The sequence below is a fragment of the Oncorhynchus tshawytscha genome, linkage group LG11 (assembly GCF_018296145.1).
Source record: "Oncorhynchus tshawytscha isolate Ot180627B linkage group LG11, Otsh_v2.0, whole genome shotgun sequence".
Taxonomy (NCBI): Eukaryota; Metazoa; Chordata; class Actinopteri; order Salmoniformes; family Salmonidae; genus Oncorhynchus; species Oncorhynchus tshawytscha.
Window position 1 is genome coordinate 55338202 of NC_056439.1, and position 26571 is coordinate 55364772.

General features: G+C 44.5%; 1 protein-coding gene across 5 annotated transcripts; it reads left to right on the forward strand.

The window, feature by feature from the left end:
* The first annotated feature begins 843 nt into the window (after positions 1-843).
* LOC112236264 (cell division cycle 25B) lies at positions 844-21514 on the forward strand. 5 transcript variants are annotated; one of them, XM_042330401.1, is made up of 11 exons: positions 844-977; positions 1139-1397; positions 2321-2406; positions 2823-2874; positions 4872-4913; positions 5073-5391; positions 5528-5719; positions 8237-8419; positions 14477-14638; positions 16462-16806; positions 21064-21514. In XM_042330401.1, the coding sequence occupies exons 2-11, from the start codon at positions 1192-1194 to the stop codon at positions 21202-21204; spliced, it is 1728 nt and encodes a 575-aa protein (XP_042186335.1). In that variant the 5' UTR covers positions 844-977; positions 1139-1191; the 3' UTR covers positions 21205-21514. The 5 variants fall into 5 exon arrangements, with proteins under 5 accessions (XP_042186335.1, XP_042186336.1, XP_042186334.1 ...); XM_042330402.1 differs by lacking the exon at positions 21064-21514 and adding an exon at positions 20894-21048 and having other exon boundaries at positions 871-1397; XM_042330400.1 differs by having other exon boundaries at positions 872-1397.
* The last annotated feature ends 5057 nt before the right edge of the window (positions 21515-26571 follow it).

Genomic DNA, 26571 nt, shown 5'->3' on the forward strand with positions numbered 1-26571 from the left:
ATCTTCCGCGGGAAGAATGCGTTTATTACAGGCGAAGAGGAAGAGAGGCTCAACTCGGTGGAAGATCTGTCTCCCTTCAGCAGGTGGCGCTTTTTCGTTGTTTCGCCCACCAGTTTTTCTATGCAGATCAATGGGTGTCGAATTTGGTCCCCCCTCCCAAAAAAACATATTTGCTACTTGAAGTTTATTTGATCGAATAGAAGTTTCGTAATGCTTAATTTGTCACGAATGTACTGATATAAGTAGGACGGGTGACAAACACTTGATATATATAGGAGTTGTCTAGAGATACCTATGCTTATTCATGTCAGAGACTCGTAGTAAAGCGTCTCTCTCCGTTGAATAAAGGCGGTTGAAGCCCTCAATTCATATTCTAAAATGCGTATCATTGGCTACCTGTCATGACTACGCTGCTGTCATGAATTTGATTGGTTCGTAGACGAGTATGTCATGGCAATGACATCCCATTTTCATGCGGAAAAGTCTCAACTGAATCCTTGGGACCTCCTAGCTCTTACGTCACCCCATTAAAGTTTAAATTTAAAACGTTAAAAGGTTATGATTAAAGGTTATGATTGAAGGTTACGATTGATGTTAGGGTAAGGGTTAAGGTTATGATTGAAGGTTACGATTGATGTTAGGGTAAGGGTTAAGGTTATGATTGAAGGTTACGATTGATGTTAGGGTAAGGGTTAAGGTTATTGTATGAACGTCCCAATGATCCCGAATAGCACTAGCGATGTTCCTGACAACCTTGCAGAAATGGAAACGCCTCTGATTGGACGTGCAAGGATGTGACGACGTCTCTGATTGGCTGAAAGCATTGTGAGCTTGTGAGCTTCTATTTTGAACGTAAATACAGTCAGCTGCATTTCCTTCCTCAGAGCTTGAGTGGTGCTTTGTCAGGGAGAGTACACAGCTGTGCAGCTCTCTGACAGAATATAAAATATGTACTTTTATTAGGACAAGATGTTGTTGTAAGTTTGGGTTTTTCCAAGACGGGGTCTGCAAACAGCTTGCCATGGTTGTTTTGTCTTTAGTACTCTTCACACTCATTCTACAAAGTTTCCTAATTTGGTTAGTTAGCTTGTTTTTTCGGCCTGTGTATATTCACCGATATTTTGGCCTTTCTAAACAGGCATCTAAATTGAATTCCATTCAAGGAACTATCATTGGATTTGCCTTGTAAGGATGGATTTGGAAAACGTTACTAAAGATTTCGGTCCAGTCACCAGTTGCTTGACCAGCAGACCCGACAGAGTCCCGGGGCTTTCCTCCATGTCGGACACGGTGATGACCTCGCCTTGCATCAACCTCTTCTCTCCTGGACCCACACATCTACTGTCTCCCGTCACTAATCTGGCCCTAAACATGAACAATCTAGCTGGACTTGGGAGGTAAGAGTGTAATACAGTGTATGTTGTTTTCAGCTCACCGTGCTTCTTCTACACCTGCATTGCTTGCTGTTTGGGGTTTTAGGCTGAGTTTCTGTACAGCACTTTGAGATATCAGCTGATGTACGAAATGCTTCATAAATACATTTGATTTTGATTTGTGAAAGCTGCAGGATAACTACATTTGTGACATTACATCGGGAGTCTGTGTGTTGTTTGCATTGTTCTGGTGGTTTGCGACAGAAAGTAACCCCACCACCATATAGGCGGTTCCACCGCTTCCTGTCAACAAAGGCATATGTATAATCTGTAGAAACGTAATCTTTATGATCCCTAACTAACTACAGTATTTACCAGGTGTAAAGTGAAGTCCATCGAGATCAAACACGTCTGAATCCAACTTTTGTCAAAATTGCACAATATTCCTGAGTTAGACAGTGGGCTGTCAAGATAATACTAGACCACACCATTTAACGCAATATTTCCTACTCTCACCCCAAATCTACCACGGTCTAATTTACACAGCAGGAATATGGGTTGGACGTTTATCTGATAGTAAGACACACATTTCACTGTACATCAGTTAAGTAGAGTTTTTAGAGATTTTACATATGCCTTTAGGTGAAAGGAAAAAACGTTATTTTTTTGAATCCGGTTATATTGTGGTAGGATTATTTTATAACCATTAGTCCAAACGCGATCATTGGTCCAACCAGTCTCGCAATTAAACTAAAATAGTTTCACCTGCACAAATACAGGTAGGTCCCTCATTCGCTCCAGTTTAAGAAGCGTTTTGCAACAGAATCGGCATAATGAATACTCCCCAGCTAGCTTGGTAGTTAGCTAACTATTTCAAGCTAATGGTAATTGCTAGTTTGGCTGGTTGTTAGAAAAGTTAAGTGATTATGTAACCCGTTCCTTTACAGCCAACAGTGTGATACTCCAAAGCGGAAACAACGTGTTCCCCTTCTGAAGATTCCTTCCGTCGCCTCTGACTGCTCCTCTGATGCAGGTAAGACAACATCATAAGACGGCTGCAAATGTTTCACCCCAATAAGTGTCAATCAAATGCTGGCATTAGGAACTTGGCTTGCTATTTTAAAAGGTTAAATATATTTTAACCAGGTGTGTAGCCTTTATAGGCCTTTATATTTTGTCATGTCCCATTTATAATTCTGCTCTTTTCACTTGTGCAGTTTGACCACCTTGAATAAATGTGTAGGATATTTTACTTTTTTACCAGTACAGGACAATACATGAATCAGATTTTTAGTTATTGACAGGGCAGGAAAAAAGCCAAAATGTACATGATTAAATATTATCTCCTGTGTCACCGTGTAGACCTGTGGGGTAAATGTGTTCTGATTTTAATTAGTCAACTGTTTACGATCAGATGACCTGATGAGACGTTTCTCCATGTTACTCCAGGTGTTGGTATGGATTCCCCCAGCCCCATGGACCCCATCCATGTTGAGGAGACGTAAGCAAGATTCCTCTTGTCTGTCCCAATCTATCTCTCTGTTTTAGCCATGCTTACCCTCCCTTCCTCTGTACTATCCTTCCTCATCCCAATGGAACACGGTTAGTGTCATCTGCTCAGCTGTGTTCTGGGATTAGGCGTTAATGAAGATTCATTCATTTTCATAAAGCAGATTAACAGACAAGATGTTCTTATACTATAGAACTTTCCCTAGTAGAAGGATGGGCTCATGGGAGATGTTGAACACCACTGGGAAGTCAGTCCTAAGTCATTTATCACCCTAGTAGAAGGATGGGCTCATGGAAGATGTTGAACCCATGATTAGTCAGATGCACCACCCCTCATGGGAGATGTTGAACCCATGATTAGTCAGATGCACCACCCCTCATGGGAGATGTTGAACCCATGATTAGTCAGATGCACCACCCCTCATGGGAGATGTTGAACCCATGATTAGTCAGATGCACCACCCCTTGTTCGGATATAGAAGCAAACCGTTATAGTGGTGTTACGGATGGATATTTATACCTGACTCTTCTCTTATAGAAGTGTTATACAGTTTCTAAAATGTTAATGAATTATTGTGGAAGGCATTATCTCCTAGCAGTGGGCTTCAGAGGAGTAATGGGAAAGTGGGAAGGCATTATCTCCTAGCAGTGGGCTTCAGAGGAGTAATGGGAAAGTCATTCTGCTTTGAAAGTTGATCAACTTGTAACCTCACTTTTGAGAAAATGGCCTTTGAATGTTTGGATACTACTACTGGAGAGCTGTTCTTTGTCTACCCCCATTCATCATTATTTATACCGTCTTAACCCTTAAAGAGATGGGTGGGGCTAACCTGTGAGGCCATGTGCTAAACAGAGTGATTTAATGGTTAAAAGTGGGGAAAGTAGTAGCCTACAATAAGGGGAAAACTCCAGGTAAAAATACACTATCTAGTCTTTGGCCTTGATCCTAATCTGACTTTGGTGCAGGTCATGTTCCTCACATTACAGTCTCTGGTAAACACACACTATATCAAATCTATGTTTATTTGTCACATGCACAGGATACAGAAGGTGTAAACTGTTCGGTAAAGTGGTTATTTGCGTAATAGCTAATTTTACTGCACTTTTATTCTTGTTTTTCAATGAAAATGGTTTTCGGATTTGACTAATATTACTACACAGATCATACAAGTAATGCTAGCTAGAGAGCCAGTAAGCTAACGTTCGCTAGCTAGGTAACAGTATGCTTTAACTTGCAATGAAAATGACTTTCTGACACAGATGAATGAGTCACAGCAGACTGGAACCATTTAACTCTGTGTTTGAAGCTACATCTTGTTTGGCCAGCGTTGTGCCAAGTCACTTGTTCACACTGACCGTGGCCTGTGCAGAAAGTAGCCCATCACTTTTTCCTTCTGATCTGTCCATGGCGACTGCCAAATTCAGGGCATCAATGTTGTAGAAAAAAGTAGCACAATTTTTGTAGTTCTTGAAGGCTAATGTTATGTTTAAAAAAATAAAAAATAAAAAAGCTGTGGTAGAAAGCATTACCTACACATACTGAGCATCTCAGGTTATAGACAGAAGTATGCTACATGGCAGACGAATCCAAACTCCTCTCCCGACAGTGTCCAGCGCATCAATTATCTCAGCCAATCATGTGCTAGCGGAAGGAATGTCTCTTTCTGTAGCTACACTCATAATTTAACAATTTTATTTGTGTTTACAGATGGAATATAAGAGTTTTATTAAGGCACATGAAAGTTCACATCTACCAGAAGGCATTTCAAAATACAAAATATTTGATAAACATGCCAAAGAGGTTCACATGCCTCTCCAGTGAGGTAGTGACGTGCGATATACTTCTAGCTTCCTGAAACTAGTCACAACTAGTTGCAGACCTCTTCTGGCCTGGTTAGTGGCGAAGGCTTCCTGGGTCCTTTTCGCTGTGTAGGGCAGGGATCTCAATACATTGGTGTGTCGCTGAATGTAAATGTTTGTCTCTGGCAGGTTTGAGAAGGCCGTTCTCCAGTCTGGAAGAGTTGTCAATGAGTAAGTGCTTAGTCCCTGGTGCTCAATGAATATCTTTTTAATATCCTTTTTTCTGGGTAGTCGTTTCCTCTTTTCAATGTTCATGATCCAAACTCCATATTGATTTTGTGACTGGCTCATCTGTGTACTGACGGTATTGATCCTCTTCCCCACTCACAGAAACATGCCAATCCGAAGAATCAACTCTCTGCCACTGCAGCTGCTGGGCTTCAGCCCGGCTCTGAAGGGTCCGGTCCCCGGGAGCCAGAGTCAGCAGCGCCATGGGGGCTTTGGACGGCTCGGTTCAGCCCAGGATACAGCCACCTCCTCTGGGCACAGCGGTCACGGTGGACAGGGAAACAAGGAGAACCAGGAAAGCTTTGAGTTTAAGAAGCCCACCAAGCCCATGTCACCTTGCCGTATGAGGTCCTTCCATAGTGAAGGAGAGGAGAACAAGGACTTTGCCCCCTGGCCCAAGGACTTTGGCCCAGCGCTCGTGGTGGGTAGCACGGACCCACACACACACACACTGACACTCCCTCGTCATCAATATGTGACAGTGGACCAGCGGTTGTGTTGACGTTCAGACGACATCAAAGTTAACCCTTCCGTTGCTCCTGCTTTTCTTCCTGTAGCTATCTCCGTCCCAACGCCTCAGCTCATTGGATGACAGAAAACCCATCTTCCCGCATCGCTGCTCCCTTGACGACGACGGTTTCCTTGACGTTCTGGATGACTGTGAGGAGGAGTGTGACATGCCCATGGGGATGTCCAGCCTGCTGACCGCTCCGCTTGTGAGGGACCGCACCACGCCAGGAGATGACTCGGTATAGATGTTTGGCCACCAGATGTCTGGTTTTAGTCTGGTTCTGATTTATTCAAAGAAAGACAGGCAGTCATTTTACTTTTGAGTCATTTTTAAAGGAAGTTTACCCCAAAATACAGAAATTCCAAAGTGATTCCTTGCATTGAAACCAGTTCAGTGCAATTTGTCGCCTCTCTCTCCCTGTAGCGCTGTACTGAAACTGCTACATAAACGGGTCATGTGACGTTGCTAGATGCAGGCCTCTCTGCTCCTTTGCCTGTGAATTCATGATAGTGTGAACATTAGTTGTATTGAAATCATACAGAATAAAGTGCTCTCGGTTTTGAGTGAGGAAATGTGTACTTTTCCACATAAACCATAGACCCAGAAGGGGAGATGGGTAAGGGCCCGTTACTGTAGTTCAGTGACCGGATCTGGAGGGCCCGTTACTGTAGTTCAGTGACCGGATGTGGAAGGGCCCGTTACTGTAGTTCAGTGACCGGATCTGGAGGGCCCGTTACTGTAGTTCAGTGACCGGATCTGGAGGGCCCGTTACTGTAGTTCAGTGACCGGATCTGGAGGGCCCGTTACTGTAGTTCAGTGACCGGATCTGGAGGGCCCGTTACTGTAGTTCAGTGACCGGATCTGGAGGGCCCGTTACTGTAGTTCAGTGACCGGATCTGGAGGGCCCGTTACTGTAGTTCAGTGACCGGATCTGGAGCGCCCGTTACTGTAGTTCAGTGACCGGATCTGGAGGGCCCGTTACTGTAGTTCAGTGACCGGATCTGGAGGGCCCGTTACTGTAGTTCAGTGACCGGATCTGGAGGGCCCGTTACTGTAGTTCAGTGACCGGATCTGGAGGGCCCGTTACTGTAGTTCAGTGACCGGATCTGGAGGGCCCGTTACTGTAGTTCAGTGACCGGATCTGGAGGGCCCGTTACTGTAGTTCAGTGACCGGATCTGGAGGGCCCGTTACTGTAGTTCAGTGACCGGATCTGGAGGGCCCGTTACTGTAGTTCAGTGACCGGATCTGGAGGGCCCGTTACTGTAGTTCAGTGACCGGATCTGGAGGGCCCGTTACTGTAGTTCAGTGACCGGATCTGGTTTGAGAAGAGAAAGTGACAAGCCAAGCGTGTGGAGGTATGTAGCCTGATCCTTGAAGTTGGTGGTGTTCGTATTGTGGTATTACCATTGCATCATATCATGTGGACTGACACACCTAGCTGCTCTGCAGGTTAGCATATGTTCCCTATGTATGGGGAGACAATAGAATTCTCTGCAGCACAAACATTCCTCATTCGTGGACTTTGGAGGACCGTTTCTACAGCTGCAGCACCAGTCTGTTGAACCAGGGATGTATTTGCCCATCTGCAACACCAGTCTGTATGAACCAGGGATGTGTTGATCCATCTGCAGCACCGTCTGTTGAACCAGGGATGTGTTGATCCATCTGCAGCACCAGTCTGTTGAACCAGGGATGTATTTGCCCATCTGCAACACCAGTCTGTATGAACCAGGGATGTGTTGATCCATCTGCAGCACCGTCTGTTGAACCAGGGATGTGTTGGTCCATCTGCAACACCAGTCTGTGTTGAACCAGGGATGTATTTGCCCATCTGCAACACCAGTCTGTGTTGAACCAGGGATGTGTTGATCCATCTGCAGCACCAGTCTGTTGAACCAGGGATGTGTTGGTCCATCTGCAGCACCAGTCTGTGTTGAACCAGGGAAGTGTTGATCCATCTGCAGCACCAGTCTGTTGAACCAGGGATGTGTTGGTCCATCTGCAGCACCAGTCTGTGTTGAACCAGGGATGTGTTGATCCATCTGCAGCACCAGTCTGTGTTGAACCTGGGATGTTTTTTTCCATCTGCAGCACCAGTCTGTGTTGAACCAGGGATGTTTTTTTCCATCTGCAGCACCAGTCTGTGTTGAACCAGGGATGTGTTGGTCCATCTGCAGCACCAGCCTGTGTTGAACCAGGGATGTGTTGGTCCATCTGCAGCACCAGCCTGTGTTGATCCATCTGCAGCACCAGTCTGTGTTGAACCAGGGATGTGTTGGTCCATCTGCAGCACCTGTCTGTGTTGAACCAGGGATGTGTTGGTCCATCTGCAGCACCAGTCTTTGTTGAACCAGGGATGTGTTGATCCATCTGCAGCACCAGCCTGTGTTGATCCATCTGCAGCACCAGTCTGTGTTGAACCAGGGATGTGTTGGTCCATCTGCAGCACCAGTCTGTGTTGAACCAGGGATGTGTGTTCCGTTGACACGTGACCCGCTGACACGTGACCCGCTGACACCTGACCCTTTTTTTACAGTTGTGTCAGTAGGGTTAGGCAAACTCCACGAAACAAATTTTCAATGTATGGAATCACTTGGTAGTTACTGGATTCTGGGTAGACTTCTCCTTTAACTGTGGCTCTTATCCAGTGCAACACTGTCCGGTGTTCAGTAGGAACAACTACACTATCAGCACAGTCCGTGCTAAGTGTTCACGGTAGCGTCAAACTAACTTAGTCTTTGTCCTCTTCCTCAGCCGGTGGTTCGTTGTCGGCCTCGGGGTCTATTCCGCTCGCCCTCCATGCCCAGCCAGGCGAACCGCACACCTCTGAAGCGCCCCCAGGACGAGAACACGCCGGTCAGAGTGAAGAGACGACGCAGCCTGGCGGAAACTCATGGCACCACCATGGACCAGGACGACAGCTCTCCCAGCAAGATGGTACGTACCTGCTCATAGTACTTCCTGCTTAATGTCTTGTCTCCACCCCCTAGTCAACTGGTCCTGGTACTTCCTGCTCAATATAGCCACCCCCTAGGCAACTGGTCCTGGTACTTCCTGCTCAATGTAGCCACCCCCTAGTCAACTGGTCCTGGTACTTCCTGCTCAATGTAGCCACCCCTAGGCAACTGGTCCTGGTACTTCCTGCTCAATGTATCCACCCCCTAGGCAACTGGTCCTGGTACTTCCTGCTCAATGTATCCACCCCTAGGCAACTGGTCCTGGTACTTCCTGCTCAATGTATCCACCCCTAGGCAACTGGTCCTGGTACTTCCTGCTCAATGTATCCACCCCTAGGCAACTGGTCCTGGTACTTCCTGCTCAATGTATCCACCCCTAGGCAACTGGTCCTGGTACTTCCTGCTCAATGTATCCACCCCCTAGGCAACTGGTCCTGGTACTTCCTGCTCAATGTCTCTACCCCCTAGGCAACTGGTCCTGGTACTTCCTGCTCAATGTCTCCACCCCTACACAGTCCGTGAGTTTTTTTTGAGGGGATCGATTTGAGCAAGGAGAACCACAGAATCACTAATCTTGATGACAAAATGATTTGTTATTTGGATTGTAAAGTGATTTTTATAGTGTTTTTTTTTTTTGTTACATTTTGTTACAAATTACGATTGAAGTGGATTTTTTTTTTTCCATCACTGGCCAGCACACAATACCCCATAATGTCAGGGGTATTATGATTTTCAAAATTGTTACAAATTAATTAAATGAAAAACTGAAGTATTCAACCCCTTTGTTATGGCAAGTCTACAATCAGGAGTTAACATTTGTTTAACAAGTCACATAAGTTGAATGGACTCACACTGTGTGCAATAATAGTGTTTAACATGATTTGTGAATGACTACCTCATCTCTGTACCCCACACATACAATTATCTGTAAGTGAATTTCAAACACAGATTCAACCACAAAGACCAGTTTTCCAATGCCTTGCAAAGAAGGGCTCCGATTGGTAGATGGGTAAAAATAAAAAAGCAGACATTGAATATTGAAGTTATTAATTACACATTGGATGGTGTATCAATACACCCAGTCTCTACAAAGATACAGGCGTCCTTCCTAACTTAATTGCCTGAGTGGAAATGGCCTCATTTCACCAGGAGTGGAAATGGCCTCATTTCACCAGGAGTGGAAATGGCCTCATTTCACCAGGAGTGGAAATGGCCTCATTTCACCAGGAGTGGAAATGGCCTCATTTCACCAGGAGTGGAAATGGCCTCATTTCACCAGGAGTGGAAATGGCCTCATTTCACCAGGAGTGGAAATGGCCTCATTTCACCAGGAGTGGAAATGGCCTCATTTCACCAGGAGTGGAAATGGCCTCATTTCACCAGGAGTGGAAATGGCCTCATTTCACCAGGAGTGGAAATGGCCTCATTTCACCAGGAGTGGAAATGGCCTCATTTCACCAGGAGTGGAAATGGCCTCATTTCACCAGGAGTGGAAATGGCCTCATTTCACCAGGAGTGGAAATGGCCTCATTTCACCAGGAGTGGAAATGGCTGTGATAGGAGAACTGAGGATGGATCAACAATATTGTAGTTACTCCACAATACTAACCTAATTCACAGTAAAAAGAAGGAAGCCTGTACAGAATACATGTTTATTTATTTTTCTCTAAAACGTGCATCCTGATTTGCAACAAGGCACTAAAGTAATACTACAAAAAAAATGTTGCGACTCAAATAACACTTTGTGTTCAGGACAAAAAGTTATGTTTTGGGGCAAATTCAATACAACACATAGTTGTGTACCACTTTCCATATTTTCAAGCATGGTGGCTGCATCATGTTATGGGTATGCTTGTGTTATGAACCGGCTCGTAACAAAGGGGGAGACAACACAGAAATAAAGAAATAACAAACATATTTATTAAAGTCAACTATATCCAAGAAACAAGTGTGTGTGTGGGGGGATGTATACATAGATGGTGATAATGAAGGGTGTTGAGAGGTGCCAAAACAAATGAACACAAAGAAGTACCAAAATGCCACAACCAAAAACAACAGTTTGTCTGTGTGGAGAGTCTCCTCGATGTATTTATCCCCGGGACACACCCGAGCCCAGGTGTCCCAGTTGGTTGATGATCCACCCGGCTTCGCCCACTGATATCCTATTAAGGAAAACGAGCAAAGAGAGAATTCGTCAGACAGAGTAGGAGGGTCATGACCACCTAGGACCCCGGAACACCACACCAACCAAACACAAACAATACTGCTCTGGTAAACGCTACCCAACTGCCCCAGCTGCCCCAACTGCCCCAGCCAACCTCGTCCTCCCCAGACCTCAGCAACCTTTGCTCACAGGAAGCAACATTTTTAAGAGGGAAAGAAAAAAACCGAGGACAGCAGGGAACAGAAGCCCGGAGTGACTGGACAACCCAAACAGTGGACAGCTGGGAACAGAAGACCGGAGTGACTGGACAACACAAAACAAACAGTGGACGACACACACCCTTGGGGACAACGTGTATAAGAACATGTGTCCACGGATCAACGTGTTCAAGAACAGGGCACACGAGAGAGCCCGTCAGCAATGACATCAGTTCCCCTGATGTGACGCACATCGACATGGAATGCCTGTAAAAACAAACACCATCTCATTATCCTCTGGTTAGGACACATCATAGTCCTCAAGAAGGTGAGAGGTTTATGGTCGGTGTAGACCGCAATAGGTACTACTCCCGCTCGACATACACTTTGACGTGTCGTAGCGCCCATATGAGTGCTAGGGCTTCTTTTTCCACAACTGAGTAGTTCAACGGATAAGGGTTAAACTTTTTGGAAAAGAAACAGGCCTCTCAACACCGGACACATCTGCAGCAGGACCCACGTGGCTGGCGTCTCCTCAAGGAGCAGCTAGCACCGGAGTTGAGGTAAGCAATCTCTTTGCATCTTCAAAAGCCTGTTGACAAGAGAGAAGACCAGGTGTAAAACCGCCTTAACTTTCAGCAAATCTGTCAGGGGAGCAACTACAGTAGAGAAGTTTTCTACAGAAACTACGGTAGTAACCAATCATTTCCAAGAAAAGCATCAGTTCCTATTTTTAGTAGTTGGCGGTGGAAAAGCATCAATAGCTACCACTTTAGTCCCGACAGGACGCACTTCACCCTGCTCAACCACCTCACCAAGGTACGTAATGGTCGCCTGAGCAAACCTCACACTTAGCCAGATTGATAGTGAGGCGACCCACAGCCTGCCGGTCGAATACGGTACAGATGCTCCTCCCAAGTATCTTCATAAACTATGACATCGTCCAGATAAACAGCGCACCCGACCAGACTGGAGACGACCCTAATTCATAAGGCGCTGAAAAGTGACAGGTGCGTTACGCAGGCCGACACTCCTAACCGAATACTTTTTCAATATTGTGTTCTATTAAGTTTGTAGGTGTATCAGAAAATAACACTGGAAAACTCAGAATCAAGCCCGACCAACTTGTCTCGCCTATCAGCAGGTAGATGAGCTAGAAGGCTATCCAAAACATCCAGTGACTGAATTTTTCAATCTACCCTGCAGTACGCAATAGTTGGGACCAGGGACATCCTCTCTATGCACAGGCCTAACATGACAAAAAGAAGAACCCAGCGATATAACAGTAATGGCCTAAATAACAGGTTTACCATCCTCTGCAGACTCCCACTGAGTTTGGAAAAGAATAATGGTCAAATGTTGCACAATCCGGGTTGTGGAAAGCTCTTCGAGACTTACCCAGAAAGACTCACTACTGTAATCACTGCCAGAGGTGACGGACATGTATTGACTCAGGGGGGTTGAATTCTTGTCTAATCAAGATCCACTGAGTGGACAAAACATGAGGAACATCTGCTCTTTCCATGACAGACTGACCAGGTGAATCCAAATCACATGTTATTGGTCACATGGTTAGCAGATGTTATTGGTCACATGCGTAGCAGATGTTATTGGTCACGGTCACATGCTTAGCAGATGTTATTGGTCACATGCGTAGCAGATGTTATTGGTCACGGTCACATGGTTAGCAGATGTTATTGGTCACATGGTTAGCAGATGTTATTGGTCACGGTCATATGGTTAGCAGATGTTATTGGTCACATGGTTAGCAGATGTTATTGGTCACATGGTTAGCAGATGTTATTGGTCGCATGGTTAGCAGATGTTATTGCGAGTGTAGCGAAATGCTTTTCCAGGTAAAATAATGATCCCTTATTGATGTCACTTGTTAAATCCACTTCAATCAGTGTAGATGAAGGGGAGGAGACGGGTTAAAGAAGGATTTTTAAGTCTTGATACAATTGAGACATGGATAGTGTATCTGGGTCATTCAGAGGGTGAATGGACAAGACAAAAGATTGAAGTGCCTTTGAACGGGGGTATGGTAGGAGGTGCCTTTGAACGGGGGTATGGTAGTAGGAGGTGCCTTTTGAACGGGGGTATGGTAGTAGGAGGTGCCTTTTGAACGGGGGTATGGTAGTAGGAGGTGCCTTTTGAACGGGGGTATGGTAGTAGGAGGTGCCTTTTGAACGGGGGTATGGTAGTAGGAGGTGCCTTTTGAACGGGGGTATGGTAGTAGGAGGTGCCTTTTGAACGGGGTATGGTAGTAGGAGGTGCCTTTTGAACGGGGGTATGGTAGTAGGTGCCTTTGGAACGGGGGTATGGTAGTAGGAGGTGCCTTTGAACGGGGGTATGGTAGTAGGAGGTGCCTTTGAACGGGGGTATGGTAGTAGGAGGTGCCTTTGAACGGGGTATGGTAGTAGGAGGTGCCTTTGAACGGGGGTATGGTAGTAGGAGGTGCCTTTGAACGGGGGTATGGTAGTAGGAGGTGCCTTTGAACGGGGGTATGGTAGTAGGAGGTGCCTTTGAACGGGGTATGGTAGTAGGTGCCTTTGAACGGGGTATGGTAGTAGGAGGTGCCTTTGAACGGGGTATGGTAGTAGGAGGTGCCTTTGAACGGGGGTATGGTAGTAGGAGGTGCCTTTGAACGGGGGTATGGTAGTAGGAGGTGCCTTTGAACGGGGTATGGTAGTAGGTGCCTTTGAACGGGGTATGGTAGTAGGAGGTGCCTTTGAACGGGGTATGGTAGTAGGAGGTGCCTTTGAACGGGGTATGGTAGTAGGAGGTGCCTTTGAACGGGGGTATGGTAGTAGGAGGTGCCTTTGAACGGGGGTATGGTAGTAGGAGGTGCCTTTGAACGGGGGTATGGTAGTAGGTGCCTTTGAACGGGGGTATGGTAGTAGGTGCCTTTGAACGGGGGTATGGTAGTAGGTGCCTTTGAACGGGGGTATGGTAGTAGGTGCCTTTGAACGGGGTATGGTAGTAGGTGCCTTTGAACAGGGTGTGGTAGTAGGTGCCAGGCACACCAGTGTGTCAAGAACTGCAACGCTGCTGAGTTTTTCACGCTAAACTGTTTCCTGTATGTGCCACGAACGGTCCACCACCCAAAGGACATCCAGCCAACTTGACACAACTGTGGGAAGCATTGGAGTCGACATGGGCCAGCATCCCTGTGGAACGCTTTAGACACCTTGTAGAGTCCATGTCCCTGACGAATTGAGGCTGTTCTGAGGGCAAAAGGGGGAGCAACTCAATATTAGGAAGGTGTTCCTAATGTTCTGTTCACTCAGTGTGGTATTTTATATTACAAATGTTACAATTTTTCTTCCACTTTGTTATTAGAGTATTTTGTCTAGATCGTTGACAACAAAAAAATGACTAAATCCATTTTAATCCCACTTTGTAACACAATCAAACTGTGGAAAATGTCTAGGGGTGTGAATACAATCTGAAAGCTCTGTACAAACTCCGGCTGTTATTCTACATGAGCCCCTGAAATGACCATACCCCCTCTCCCTCTCTCTCCCTCTCTCTCCCCTCTCTCCCCCCTCCCTCCCCCTCTCCCTCCCCCTCTCCCTCTCCCTCCCCCTCTCCCCCTCTCCCCCTCTCTCTCCCTCTCTCTCCCTCTCTCTCTCTCTCTCTCTCCCTCCCCCTCTCCCTCTCTCCCGCCATCCAGGTATGTTCTGAGCGCCACATACAGCGCTCCAAATCATTCTGTAACCACACAGAGATTGAGAAGATGCTGGACAAGGAGCTGATTGGAGATTTCACCAAATCCTTCGCCCTGTCTACCGTGGAGGGAAAACACCAGGACCTCAAATACATTACTCCTGAGATGGTGAGGAACAGTCACCCTTTCATTTCTTTACCACGATAGCTTGTTCTGTCCCTTTACCGGAGTTGGTGAGGACCAGTGTTTAGCTGTAACCCCCCGAAACATGATAACATTTTACATTGTATCAGCCACAGGAGGTTGGTGGCACCTTTTAATTGGGAGGACGGGCTCGTGGTAATTGCTTGAGTGGAAGGGTATTAAATACATCACACACACATGGTTGCCATAATAAATAAATAACACATTCATAAATGGCAAAAACGACAGTCAAAAAATGAATCGAAATAACAAGTTTTTGAAGTGTTTGTCCTATATCTAGGAGATATAAGAGCAGCAGTCGGGGAGAGGTAATGCTGTATTTAAGATGCTGTATGGGAAAGCTACTGTGCCTTGCCTGTGGATTTCTTCACATTTTATTTTTACAAAGTGGGATTAAAATAGATTTGTCAACGATCTACACAAAATACTGGGTCAGTGGAAGATAATTTTTTGGGGATAATAACTAAAATAGTCATTGCATGAGTATTCAGCCCCTTTGTTTAGACGAGCCAAAATTCTGTTCAGGAGTCAAATGTGGCATCTTCAATGATAGGGGTTGACATGTCTTTTTTGAATGACTACTCCTTCCTCTGTCCCCCATACATACATACATCTGTAATGTCCTTCAGTCTAATAGTGAATGACCACTCCTTCCTCTGTCCCCCATACATACATACATCTGTAATGTCCTTCAGTCTAATAGTGAATGACCACTCCTTCCTCTGTCCCCCATAATACATACATACCGGTACATACACCTGGAATGTCCATCAGTCAAGTATTGCATTTCATGCACAGATTTAACGATAAAGACCAGGGAGCTTTTGAAAAGCCTCAGAAGGGCAGTGATTTGGTAGATGGGTAACAAATCGGACAGTGAATATCTCTATGGTCAAGTAGTCGACCTTATGAACTGCAGAACAGGAAGGACACTGTTCAGGGAGCCATGAGGCCATTGGTGATTTTTAAAACATAGTTCAATGGCTGTGATGGAAGAACTGAGGATGGATCAACAACATTGTACTGATAGTGACTGAGCTGACAGTGTCTAACTGTCACCAATGGCCTCATGTTTCCCTGAGTACAAATATACAGAATAATAATCTTGTATACAACAAGGTACTAAAATAATACTGAAAAGGAATACACGTTTTGGCCTGAAGTCAAAGCCTTTTTATGTTTGGGGTAAAAAATAGATTAAATAGAAAATAAATTATATCTACACACACTACCCCATAATGACAAAGTGAAAAACAGATTTTTAGAATTTTTTTCTAAATGATTTTTTTTTTTTTTTTTAAGAGACAAAGATCTTATAAAATAATTATTTTCCACCATAATTTGCAAATAAATTCATTAAAAATCCTACAATGTGATTTTCTGGATTTTTTTTCTTCTCATGTTGTCTGTCATAGTTGAAGTGTACCTATGATGAAAATTACAGGCCTCATCTTTTTAAGTGGGAGAACTTGCACAATTGGTGGCTGACTAAATACTTTTTTTGCCCCACTGTATATGACTCATCAGGCATCAGGCTTGAATGTTCATGCTGCTTAAAGCTCTAATCAAATCCTGACATTAATATGCTTTAGATTGACCTCTTGTCAAGAGGATCTATAACCTGGGACAAACCTGTCTGTCTGTTCCGCAGATTGTGTCTGTCTGTTCCGCAGATTGTGTCTGTCTGTTCCGCAGATTGTGTCTGTCTGTTCCTCAGATGGTGTCCCCTCTGAGCGGCCAGCTGGATCCTCTATAACCTGGGACTAACCTGTCTGTCTGTTCCTCAGATGGTGTCCGCTCTGAGCGGCCAGCTGCATCATGTTGTCGAGAGGATCGTGGTGATTGACTGTCGCTACCCGTATGAGTTTGAGGGGGGCCACATCAAAGGAGCCCTGAACCTCTACCAGGAGGAGCAGGTAGAGGAGTACCTCCTACGCACCCCCATCGCCCCCCTCTCCCCTGACCACAGGGTCCTCCTCGTCTTCCACTGTGAGTTCTCCTCGGAGCGAGGGCCCGGGATGTGTCGTTTCGTACGTCGCAGGGACAGGGCGATGAACGAGTACCCTAACCTGCACTACCCAGAACTCTACATCCTCAAGGGAGGCTACCAAGAGTTCTTCCATCACTTCCGGGTAAAACACAATCCTAGATGACAAAACGTCTCATCTCTAGAATCAGAGGTGTGCTCATTGAAATGATCGTTACCATGCAGACATATCATATTTATTTCTATAACAAAGGACATGTAGTTAGGATACAGTGTTGACCGGGGGCCTCGGCGTTGACCGGGGGCCTCGGCGTTGACATCTACTCACGTGTTCAATGTATTTGCATCTGGTGTCAAAGCAACGATGTATAAAGTTAAAAATAATAAAGAAAAAAAAGTAAGAATTAAAAAAATGTAAGAATAACAACTATAAATGGTAACAGTTAACAGTAGAATATAATAAATATAACTGTCATCCTCACCATTACATCTACTACAGCTGCCATCATTAGTAGTAACTCTTTACTCTGCAGACGTTAGTGTTCAGTGTCCCTCAGGCTGTGGCAGGGAAATACATAGACCGGTCTCTATAGCCAGACTGTCCTCTCTGGGCAGCCAGGTTTGTCTGTGACGACCGGTCTCTATAGCCAGACTGTCCTCTCTGGGCAGCCAGGTTCGTCTGTGACGACCGGTCTCTATAGCCAGACTGTCCTCTCTGGGCAGCCAGGTTTGTCTGTGATGACCGGTGTCTATAGCCAGACTGTCCTCTCTGGGCAGCCAGGTTTGTCTGTGATGACCGGTCTCTATAGCCAGACTGTCCTCTCTGGGCAGCCAGGTTTGTCTGTGACGACCGGTCTCTATAGCCAGACTGTCCTCTCTGGGCAGCCAGGTTTGTCTGTGACGACCGGTCTCTATAGCCAGACTGTGCTCACTGAGTCTGTACCTAGTCAATGTTTTCCTCAGTTTTCTATCAGTCACAGTGGTCAGGTAGTACATGGTGGCAGACTGTCTGTTTAGAGACAAATAGCATTTAAGTTGACCTTTTTGTGGTGTCTTTCCAACAGGTGATTTTATTTTAGTTTTGTGATGATTTGGTTGGGCCAGATTTTCTGAGTGCTGTCCTGAGTGTCTATGGGGTTGGTTTGGGTTAGTGAACTGAGCCTCAGAACCAGCTGGCTGAGTGCTGTCCTGAGTGTCTATGGGGTTGGTTTGGGTTAGTGAACTGAGCCTCAGAACCAGCTGGCTGAGTGCTGTCCTGAGTGTCTATGGGGTTGGTTTGGGTTAGTGAACTGAGCCTCAGAACCAGCTGGCTGAGTGCTGTCCTGAGTGTCTATGGGGTTGGTTAGGGTTAGTGAACTGAGCCTCAGAACCAGCTGGCTGAGTGCTGTCCTGAGACTCTATGGGGTTGGTTTGGGTTAGTGAACTGAGCCTCAGAACCAGCTGGCTGAGGGGACTCTTATCTGGTTTCATCTTTTGACATTGTAGCGCTGTGTGATGGAATGTTTTGGGGTCACTTGTTTTTAGATGGTTATAAAATGTGATGTCTCCTTTTTTCTATATGAATGAAGTGTGTGTTTTGGTCCAATTCTGATCTACATGAGTTATTTGGAGGGTTTCTCTGTACTTCCAACACAGTCTGGCAAAACTCTGCATGCAGTATTTCGTTTGGATGTTTGTCCCTTTTGGTAAATTCATTATGAGCGATTGGACCCCATACTTCACTGCCATGTAGAGCAATTGGTTCTATAACTGATATGAAAATGTTGAGCCAGATTCTAATTTAATGTTCCTTTTAATGGCATAGAAGGCTCTTCTTGCTTTGTCTCTCAGCTCGTTCACAGCCCTGTGAAAGATACCTGTGTTGCTGATATTTAGTCGGTTTTGGTGTGTTCTAATCGAACTGCGTCCAAATACAATTTATATTTGTCATGATTTCCAGAATTAAAAAAATATATATATTTTGGAATATATATTTTTTTAGATTAACGGTCAGAGCACAGGTCTGACAGAACCTGTGCAGATGATTTAGGTGCTGCTGTAACTTCTCCTCAGTGGGAGACGGCAGACCCTACTCAGTGGGAGACGGCAGACCCTACTCAGTGGGAGACGGCAGACCCTCCTCAGTGGGAGACGGCAGACCCTCCTCAGTGGGAGACGGCAGACCCTCCTCAGTGGGAGACGGCAGACCCTCCTTAGTGGGATCAAAACTGGAGGAGGCAGCGGGAGGAGGTAGGGAACTGGTCTGTCTGCCCAATATAAAGGATCAATACTGGAGGAGGCAGTTGGCAGCAGGAGGAGGTAGAGAACTGGTCTGTCTGCCCAATATAAAGGATCAATACTGGAGGAGGCAGTTGGCAGCAGGAGGAGGTAGAGAACTGGTCTGTCTGCCCAATATAAAGGATCAATACTGGCGGAGGATAAAAATAGCATAAATAGGAAAGTAATCCAGTTTAATTTGAGGACCAGGATGTTGACAGCTGGGCCATACAGATTCCATGGTACAGGGTATGGGTTGTTTTATATATCAACGCAAGATTCAAGAATTCGTGCTTTTCAGCTAAAATGATTTTATAGAATTCTTGCCACCAACAAAATGTTGAATATTTGGGGCATAAAATCATCGAAGCTCTGCAGATTTTGTTGTGAGGATACAGAATCAATAGACTGTTTATTTTGGTATTGCCCGCAGGTAGCCTGTTTCTGGTCTCAGGTTCAGGAATGGCTGAAAATGCATAACATTGATCTAAAATTCACCCTAGAAATAGTACTGTTAGGAGATCTGGAGAGACCAGGTCGGTCAATTACTAAACTACTAATACTCTTAGTAAAAGTATTTATCTTCAACAGGCAATCGATAGAATGGCAGGTTGATTGGTCTGTCTGTCCCTCAACTTATTGCAGGCAGCAATGTAGTGAGCTGCCAACCCACAGCTCTCTGCGTCCTCCCCCAACAGGACGGGTAGCCTATCCTCATCAGAGGTCTTTGAAACCTTGAATAAGGTTTCAAATTTGGGGAAATGACACTCTCTAATTGTAAATTTGACATTTTGTCAGGAAATGCAGCTCCGTCTCAGGTTCTGCTGTGGTGCAGTGGTTGCACGCCCTTTCCTCTACAGGAAGTCAGGTTTTCATGTGTCTACCCTTCTCGATGGAAAGCCTTTGCTCACTGAGTCTGTACTTCTCATCACTAATCATGGTCAAATAGTTTGCCACGGTGTACTGTCAATTTAGGGCCAGATAGCACTGCGTTTTGCTTGTGTTTCCCAATAAGTAATGTAGTTTTGTTTTGACTGTGTTGTAATTTGTTTTATTCTGATTTGATTGGATGTTCTGGTCCTGAGGCTTCAGTGTGTTAGTAGAACAGGTTAGTGAACTCAGGACCAGCTGGATGAGGGGACTGAGGCTTCAGTGAGTTAGTAGAACAGGTTAGTGAACTCAGGACCAGCTGGATGAGGGGACTGAGGCTTCAGTGAGTTAGTAGAACAGGTTAGTGAACCCAGCCCCAGGACCAGCTGGATGAGGGGACTGAGGCTTCAGTGTGTTAGTAGAACAGGTTTGTGATCTCAGGACCAGCTGGATGAGGGGACTGAGGCTTCAGTGTGTTAGTAGAACAGGTTTGTGAACTCAGGACCAGCTGGATGAGGGGACTGAGGCTTCAGTGTGTTAGTAGAACAGGTTAGTGATCTCAGACCCAGGACCAGCTGGATGAGGGGACTGCGGCTTCAGTGTTTTAGTAGAACAGGTTTGTGATCTCAGGACCAGCTGGATGAGGGGACTGAGGCTTCAGTGTGTTAGTAGAACAGGTTAGTTAACTCAGCCCCAGGACCAGCTGGATGAGGGGACTGCGGCTTCAGTGTTTTAGTAGAACAGGTTAGTGAACTCAGGACCAGCTGGATGAGGGGACTGAGGCTTCAGTGTTTCAATTGGGTGAAATCTTGTTTTGTAAGGGGACCCCACACCTCACTGCCATAATGTGCAATTGGTTCAATAACGCATTCAATTAGTTTTAGCCAAATTGTAATGGGTATTTCAATTTGAATGTGTTTTTAATTGCTTAGAATGCCCTGCGTGCTTTCTTTCTCTGTTCATTCACTGCCTCATTTAAGGTGACCAGTTAGACTAAGTGAGTTTCTCAATTCACTTCACATTATTGTCCTGATGTAACAATGTACATATTGCCAAAGCAGGCTGGCTGTATGTATGTTGTAACTGGTCTCTCTCTCTGTGTGTAGATGCAGTGTGAGCCCCAGGGGTATGTGTGTTGTAACTGGTCTCTCTCTCTGTGTAGATGCAGTGTGAGCCCCAGGGGTATGTGTGTTGTAACTGGTCTCTCTCTCTGTGTGTAGATGCAGTGTGAGCCCCAGGGGTATGTGTGTTGTAACTGGTCTCTCTCTCTGTGTAGATGCAGTGTGAGCCCCAGGGGTACCGGCCCATGCACCACCAGGACTTTAAAGAGGACCTGAGGAAGTTCAGACTGAGGAGCAGTACCTGGGCTGGAGAGCGCAGCAAGAGAGACCAGTACAGCAGACTGAAGAAGCTGTGACCCTACTGCCCCCTGTGACCCTACTGCCCCCCGTAACCCTACTGCCCCCCCCCATGTAACCCTACTGCCGCCCCCGTAACACTACTGCCCCCCTGTAACCCTACTGTCCCCCCGTAACCCTACTGCCCGGGGGGGTTGTGATATATATATATATATATTAGTAGGGTTATATACACCACGGCTAAGGGAAGATATAGAAATGTATTCATGTCTACATTTGTTTTTACCACTTTTATTCTATCAGACAACTTAATGCATTTAAATTATATTATTTGAGCTAAACCATATATAAATAAAAACATTAAGAATACTCTTTTGAAAGTTCATTACTGTCCCCAATACAACAAAAACACTACTTAAATACTGTTATTTTGTCTGAAATATTTAATTGAAGTATTGTGGACTTGCATTCATTCCCATGGAGGTTTGCTCCTGCTGGGGACTGCCAATGTGGCCGACTGCTGACTTCTAAGCCTCTCAATGGCCAATACTTAGCGTCAGCAATCCAGGTTCTCTGGCTGGGAGCATAGTAACTAAAGGCTGCCTCGCAATCCAGGGTTTTTATATAATGATCCATACCCTATAGATATCAACCCACTATACCTCCTCTAGATTTAAACCCACCACTATACCTCCTCTAGATTTAAACCCACCACTATACCTCCTCTAGATATAAACCCACTACTATACCTCCTCTAGATATAAACCCACCACTATACCTCCTCTAGATATAAACCCTAGATATAAACCCACTATACCTCCTCTAGATATAAACCCACTATACCACCTCTAGATATAAACCCACTATACCACCTCTAGATATAAACCCACCACTATACCTCCTCTAGATTTAAACACCACCACTATAAACCTCCTCTAGATATAAACACCACTATACCTCCTCTAGATATAAACCCACCACTATACCTCCTCTAGATTTAAACCCACCACTATGCCTCCTCTATTTAAACCACTATACCACTATACCTCCTCTAGATATAAACCCACCATACCTCCTCTAGATATAAACCCACCACTATACCTCCTCTAGATATAAACCCACCACTATACCTCCTCTAGATATTTAAACCCACCACTATACCTCCTCTAGATATAAACCCACCACTATACCTCCTCTAGATATAAACCCACCACTATACCTCCTCTAGATTTAAACCCACCACTATACCTCCTCTAGATATAAAACCCACTATAAACCCACCATACCTCCTCTAGATATAAAACCCACTATACCATACCTCCTCTAGATAAATAAACCCAACCCACTATACCTCCTCTAGATTTAAACCCACCACTATACCTCCTCTAGATATAAACCCATATAACCTCTAGATATAAACCCACTATACCACTCCTCTAGATATAAACCCACCACTATACCTCCTCTAGATATAAACCCACCACTATACCTCCTCTCCTCTAGATTTAAACCCACCACTATACCTCCTCTAGATTTAAACCCACCACTATACCTCCTCTAGATTTAAACCCACCACTATACCTCCTCTAGATATAAACCCACCACTATACCTCCTCTAGATTTAAACCCACCACTATACCTCCTCTAGATTTAAACCCACCACTATACCTCCTCTAGATTTAAAACCACTATACCTCCTCTAGATATAAACTATACCTCCTCTAGATATAAACCCACCCCATACCTCCTCTAGATATAAACCCACCACTATACCTCCTCTAGATATAAACCCACCATACCTCCTCTAGATATAAATAAACCCACCACTATACCTCCTCTAGATATCTAGATTTAAACCCACCACTATACCTCCTCTAGATTTAAACCCACCACTATACCTCCTCTAGATTTAAAACCCACTATACCTCCTCTAGATATAAACCCACTATACCTCCTCTAGATATAAACCCACCACTATACCTCCTCTAGATATAAACCCACTATACCTCCTCTAGATTTAAACCCACCACTATACCTCCTCTAGATTTAAACCCTAGATTTAAACCACTATACCTCCTCTAGATTTACCTCCTCTAGATATAAACCCACCACTATACCTCCTCTAGATATAAACCCAAACCTCCCACTATACCTCCTCTAGATATAAACCCACCACTATACCTCCTCTAGATATAAACCCACCACTATACCTCCTCTAGATATAAACCCACCACTATACCACTAGATATAAACCCACCTCCTCTAGATTTAAACCCACCACTATACCTCCTCTAGATATAAACCCACCACTATACCTCCTCTAGATTTAAACCCACTATACCTCCTCTAGATTTAAACCCACCACTATACCTCCTCTAGATATAAAACCCACCACTATACCTCCTCTAGATATAAAAACCACTATACCTCCTCTAGATATAAACCCACCACTATACCTCCTCTAGATTTAAACCCACCACTATACCTCCTCTAGATATAAACCCACCACTATACCTCCTCTAGATATAAACCCACCACTATACCTCCTCTAGATATAAACCCACCACTATACCTCCTCTAGATTTAAACCCACCACTATACCTCCTCTAGATATAAAACCACTATACCTCCTCTAGATATAAACCCACTATACCTCCTCTAGATATAAGATATAAACCTCCTCCCACCACTATACCTCCTCTAGATATAAACCCACTATACCTCCTCTAGATATAAACCCACCACTATACCTCCTCTAGATATAAACCCACTATACCTCCTCTAGATATAAACCCACCTAGATATAAACCCACCACTATACCTCCTCTAGATATAAACCCACCACTATACCTCCTCTAGATATAAACCCACGATATAAACCCACCACTATACTCTAGATATAAACCACTATGATATAAACCCACCACCTCCTCTAGATATAAACCCACTATACTCTAGATATAAACCACTATACCTCCTCTAGATATAAACCCACCACTATACCTCCTCTAGATATAAACCCACTATACCTCCTCTAGATATAAACCCACTATAAACCCACCACTATACCTCCTCTAGATATATAAATACCTCCTCTAGATATAAACCACTATACCTCCTCTAGACTATACCTCCTCTAGATATAAACCACTATACCTCCTCTAGATATAAACCACACATACCTCCTCTAGATATACACTCCTCTAGATATACCACCACTAAACTAGATATAAACCACCACTATACCTCCTCTAGATATAAAACACCACTATACCTCCTCTAGATATAAAACTATACCACCACTATACCTCCTCTAGATATAAACCCCCACTATACCTCCTCTAGATATACCACCACTATACCTCCTCTAGATAACCACCACTATACCTCCTCTAGATATAAACCCACCACTATACCTCCTCTAGATATAAACCCACCACTATACCTCCTCTAGATATAAACCCACCACTATACCTCCTCTAGATATAAACCCACCACCAATATACCTCCTCTAGATATAAACCCACTATACCTCCTCTAGATATAAACCCATGATACCACCACTATACCTCCTCTAGATATAAACCCACTATACCACCTCTAGATATAAACCCACTATACCTCCTCTAGATATCAACCCACCACTATACCTCTAGATATAAACCCACGATACCACCACTATACCTCCTCTAGATATAAACCCACGATACCACCACTATACCTCCTCTAGATATAAACCCACTATACCACCACTATACCTCCTCTAGATATAAACCCACTATACCTCCTCTAGATATACCACCACTATACCTCCTCTAGATATACCACCACTATACCTCCTCTAGATATACCACCACTATACCTCCTCTAGATATAAACCCACCACTATACCTCCTCTAGATATCAACCCACCACCAATATACCTCCTCTAGATATCAACCCACCACCAATATACCTCCTCTAGATATCAACCCACCACTATACTTCCTCTAGATATAAACCCACTGTACCTCCTCTAGATATAAACCCACTGTACCTCCTCTAGATATAAACCCACCACTATACCTCCTCTAGATATAAACCCACCATACCACCTCTAGATATAAACCCACTATACCTCCTCTAGATATAAACCCACTATCCCACCACTATACCTCCTCTAGATATAAACCCACTATACCTCCTCTAGATATACCACCACTATACCTCCTCTAGATATAAACCCACCACTATACCTCCTCTAGATATAAACCCACCACTATACCTGCTCTAGATATAAACCCACTATACCTCCTCTAGATATAAACCCACTATACTCTTCTAGATATCAACCCACCACCAATATACCTCCTCTAGATATAAACCCACCACTATACCTCCTCTAGATATCAACCCACTGTACCTCCTCTAGATATACCACCACTATACCTCCTCTAGATATAAACCCACCACTATACCTCCTCTAGATATAAACCCACCACTATACCTCCTCTAGATATAAACCCACCATACCACCTCTAGAAATAAACCCACTATACCTCCTCTAGATATAAACCACGATACCACCACTATACCTCCTCTAGATATAAACCCACTATACCTCCTCTAGATATAAACCCACCACTATACCTCCTCTAGATATAAACCCACTATACCTCCTCTAGATATAAACCCACCACTATACCTCCTCTAGATATAAACCCACTATACCACCACTATACCTCTAGATATAAACCCACTATACCACCACTATACCTCCTCTAGATATAAACCCACTATACCTCCTCTAGATATAAACCCACTATACCTCCTCTAGATATAAACCCAATATACCTCCTCTAGATATACCACCACTATACCTCCTCTAGATATAAACCCACCATACCACCACTATACCTCCTCTAGATATAAACCCACCACTATACCTCCTCTAGATATAAACCCACTATACCACCACTATACCTCCTCTAGATATAAACCCACTATACCTCCTCTAGATATACCACCACTATACCTCCTCTAGATATAAACCCACCACTATACCTCCTCTAGATATAAACCCACCACTATACCTCCTCTAGATATAAAAACCACCACTATACCTCGTCTAGATTTAAACCCACCACTATACCTGCTCTAGATATAAACCCACCACTATACCTCATCTAGATATAAACCCACCACTATACCTCATCTAGATATAAACCCACCACTATACCTCATCTAGATATAAACCCACCACTATACCTCATCTAGATATAAACCCACTATACCACCTCTAGATATAAACCCATGATACCACCACTATACCTCCTCTAGATATAAACCCACTATACCACCTCTAGATATAAACCCACTATACCTCCTCTAGATATCAACCCACCACTATACCTCTAGATATAAACCCACGATACCACCACTATACC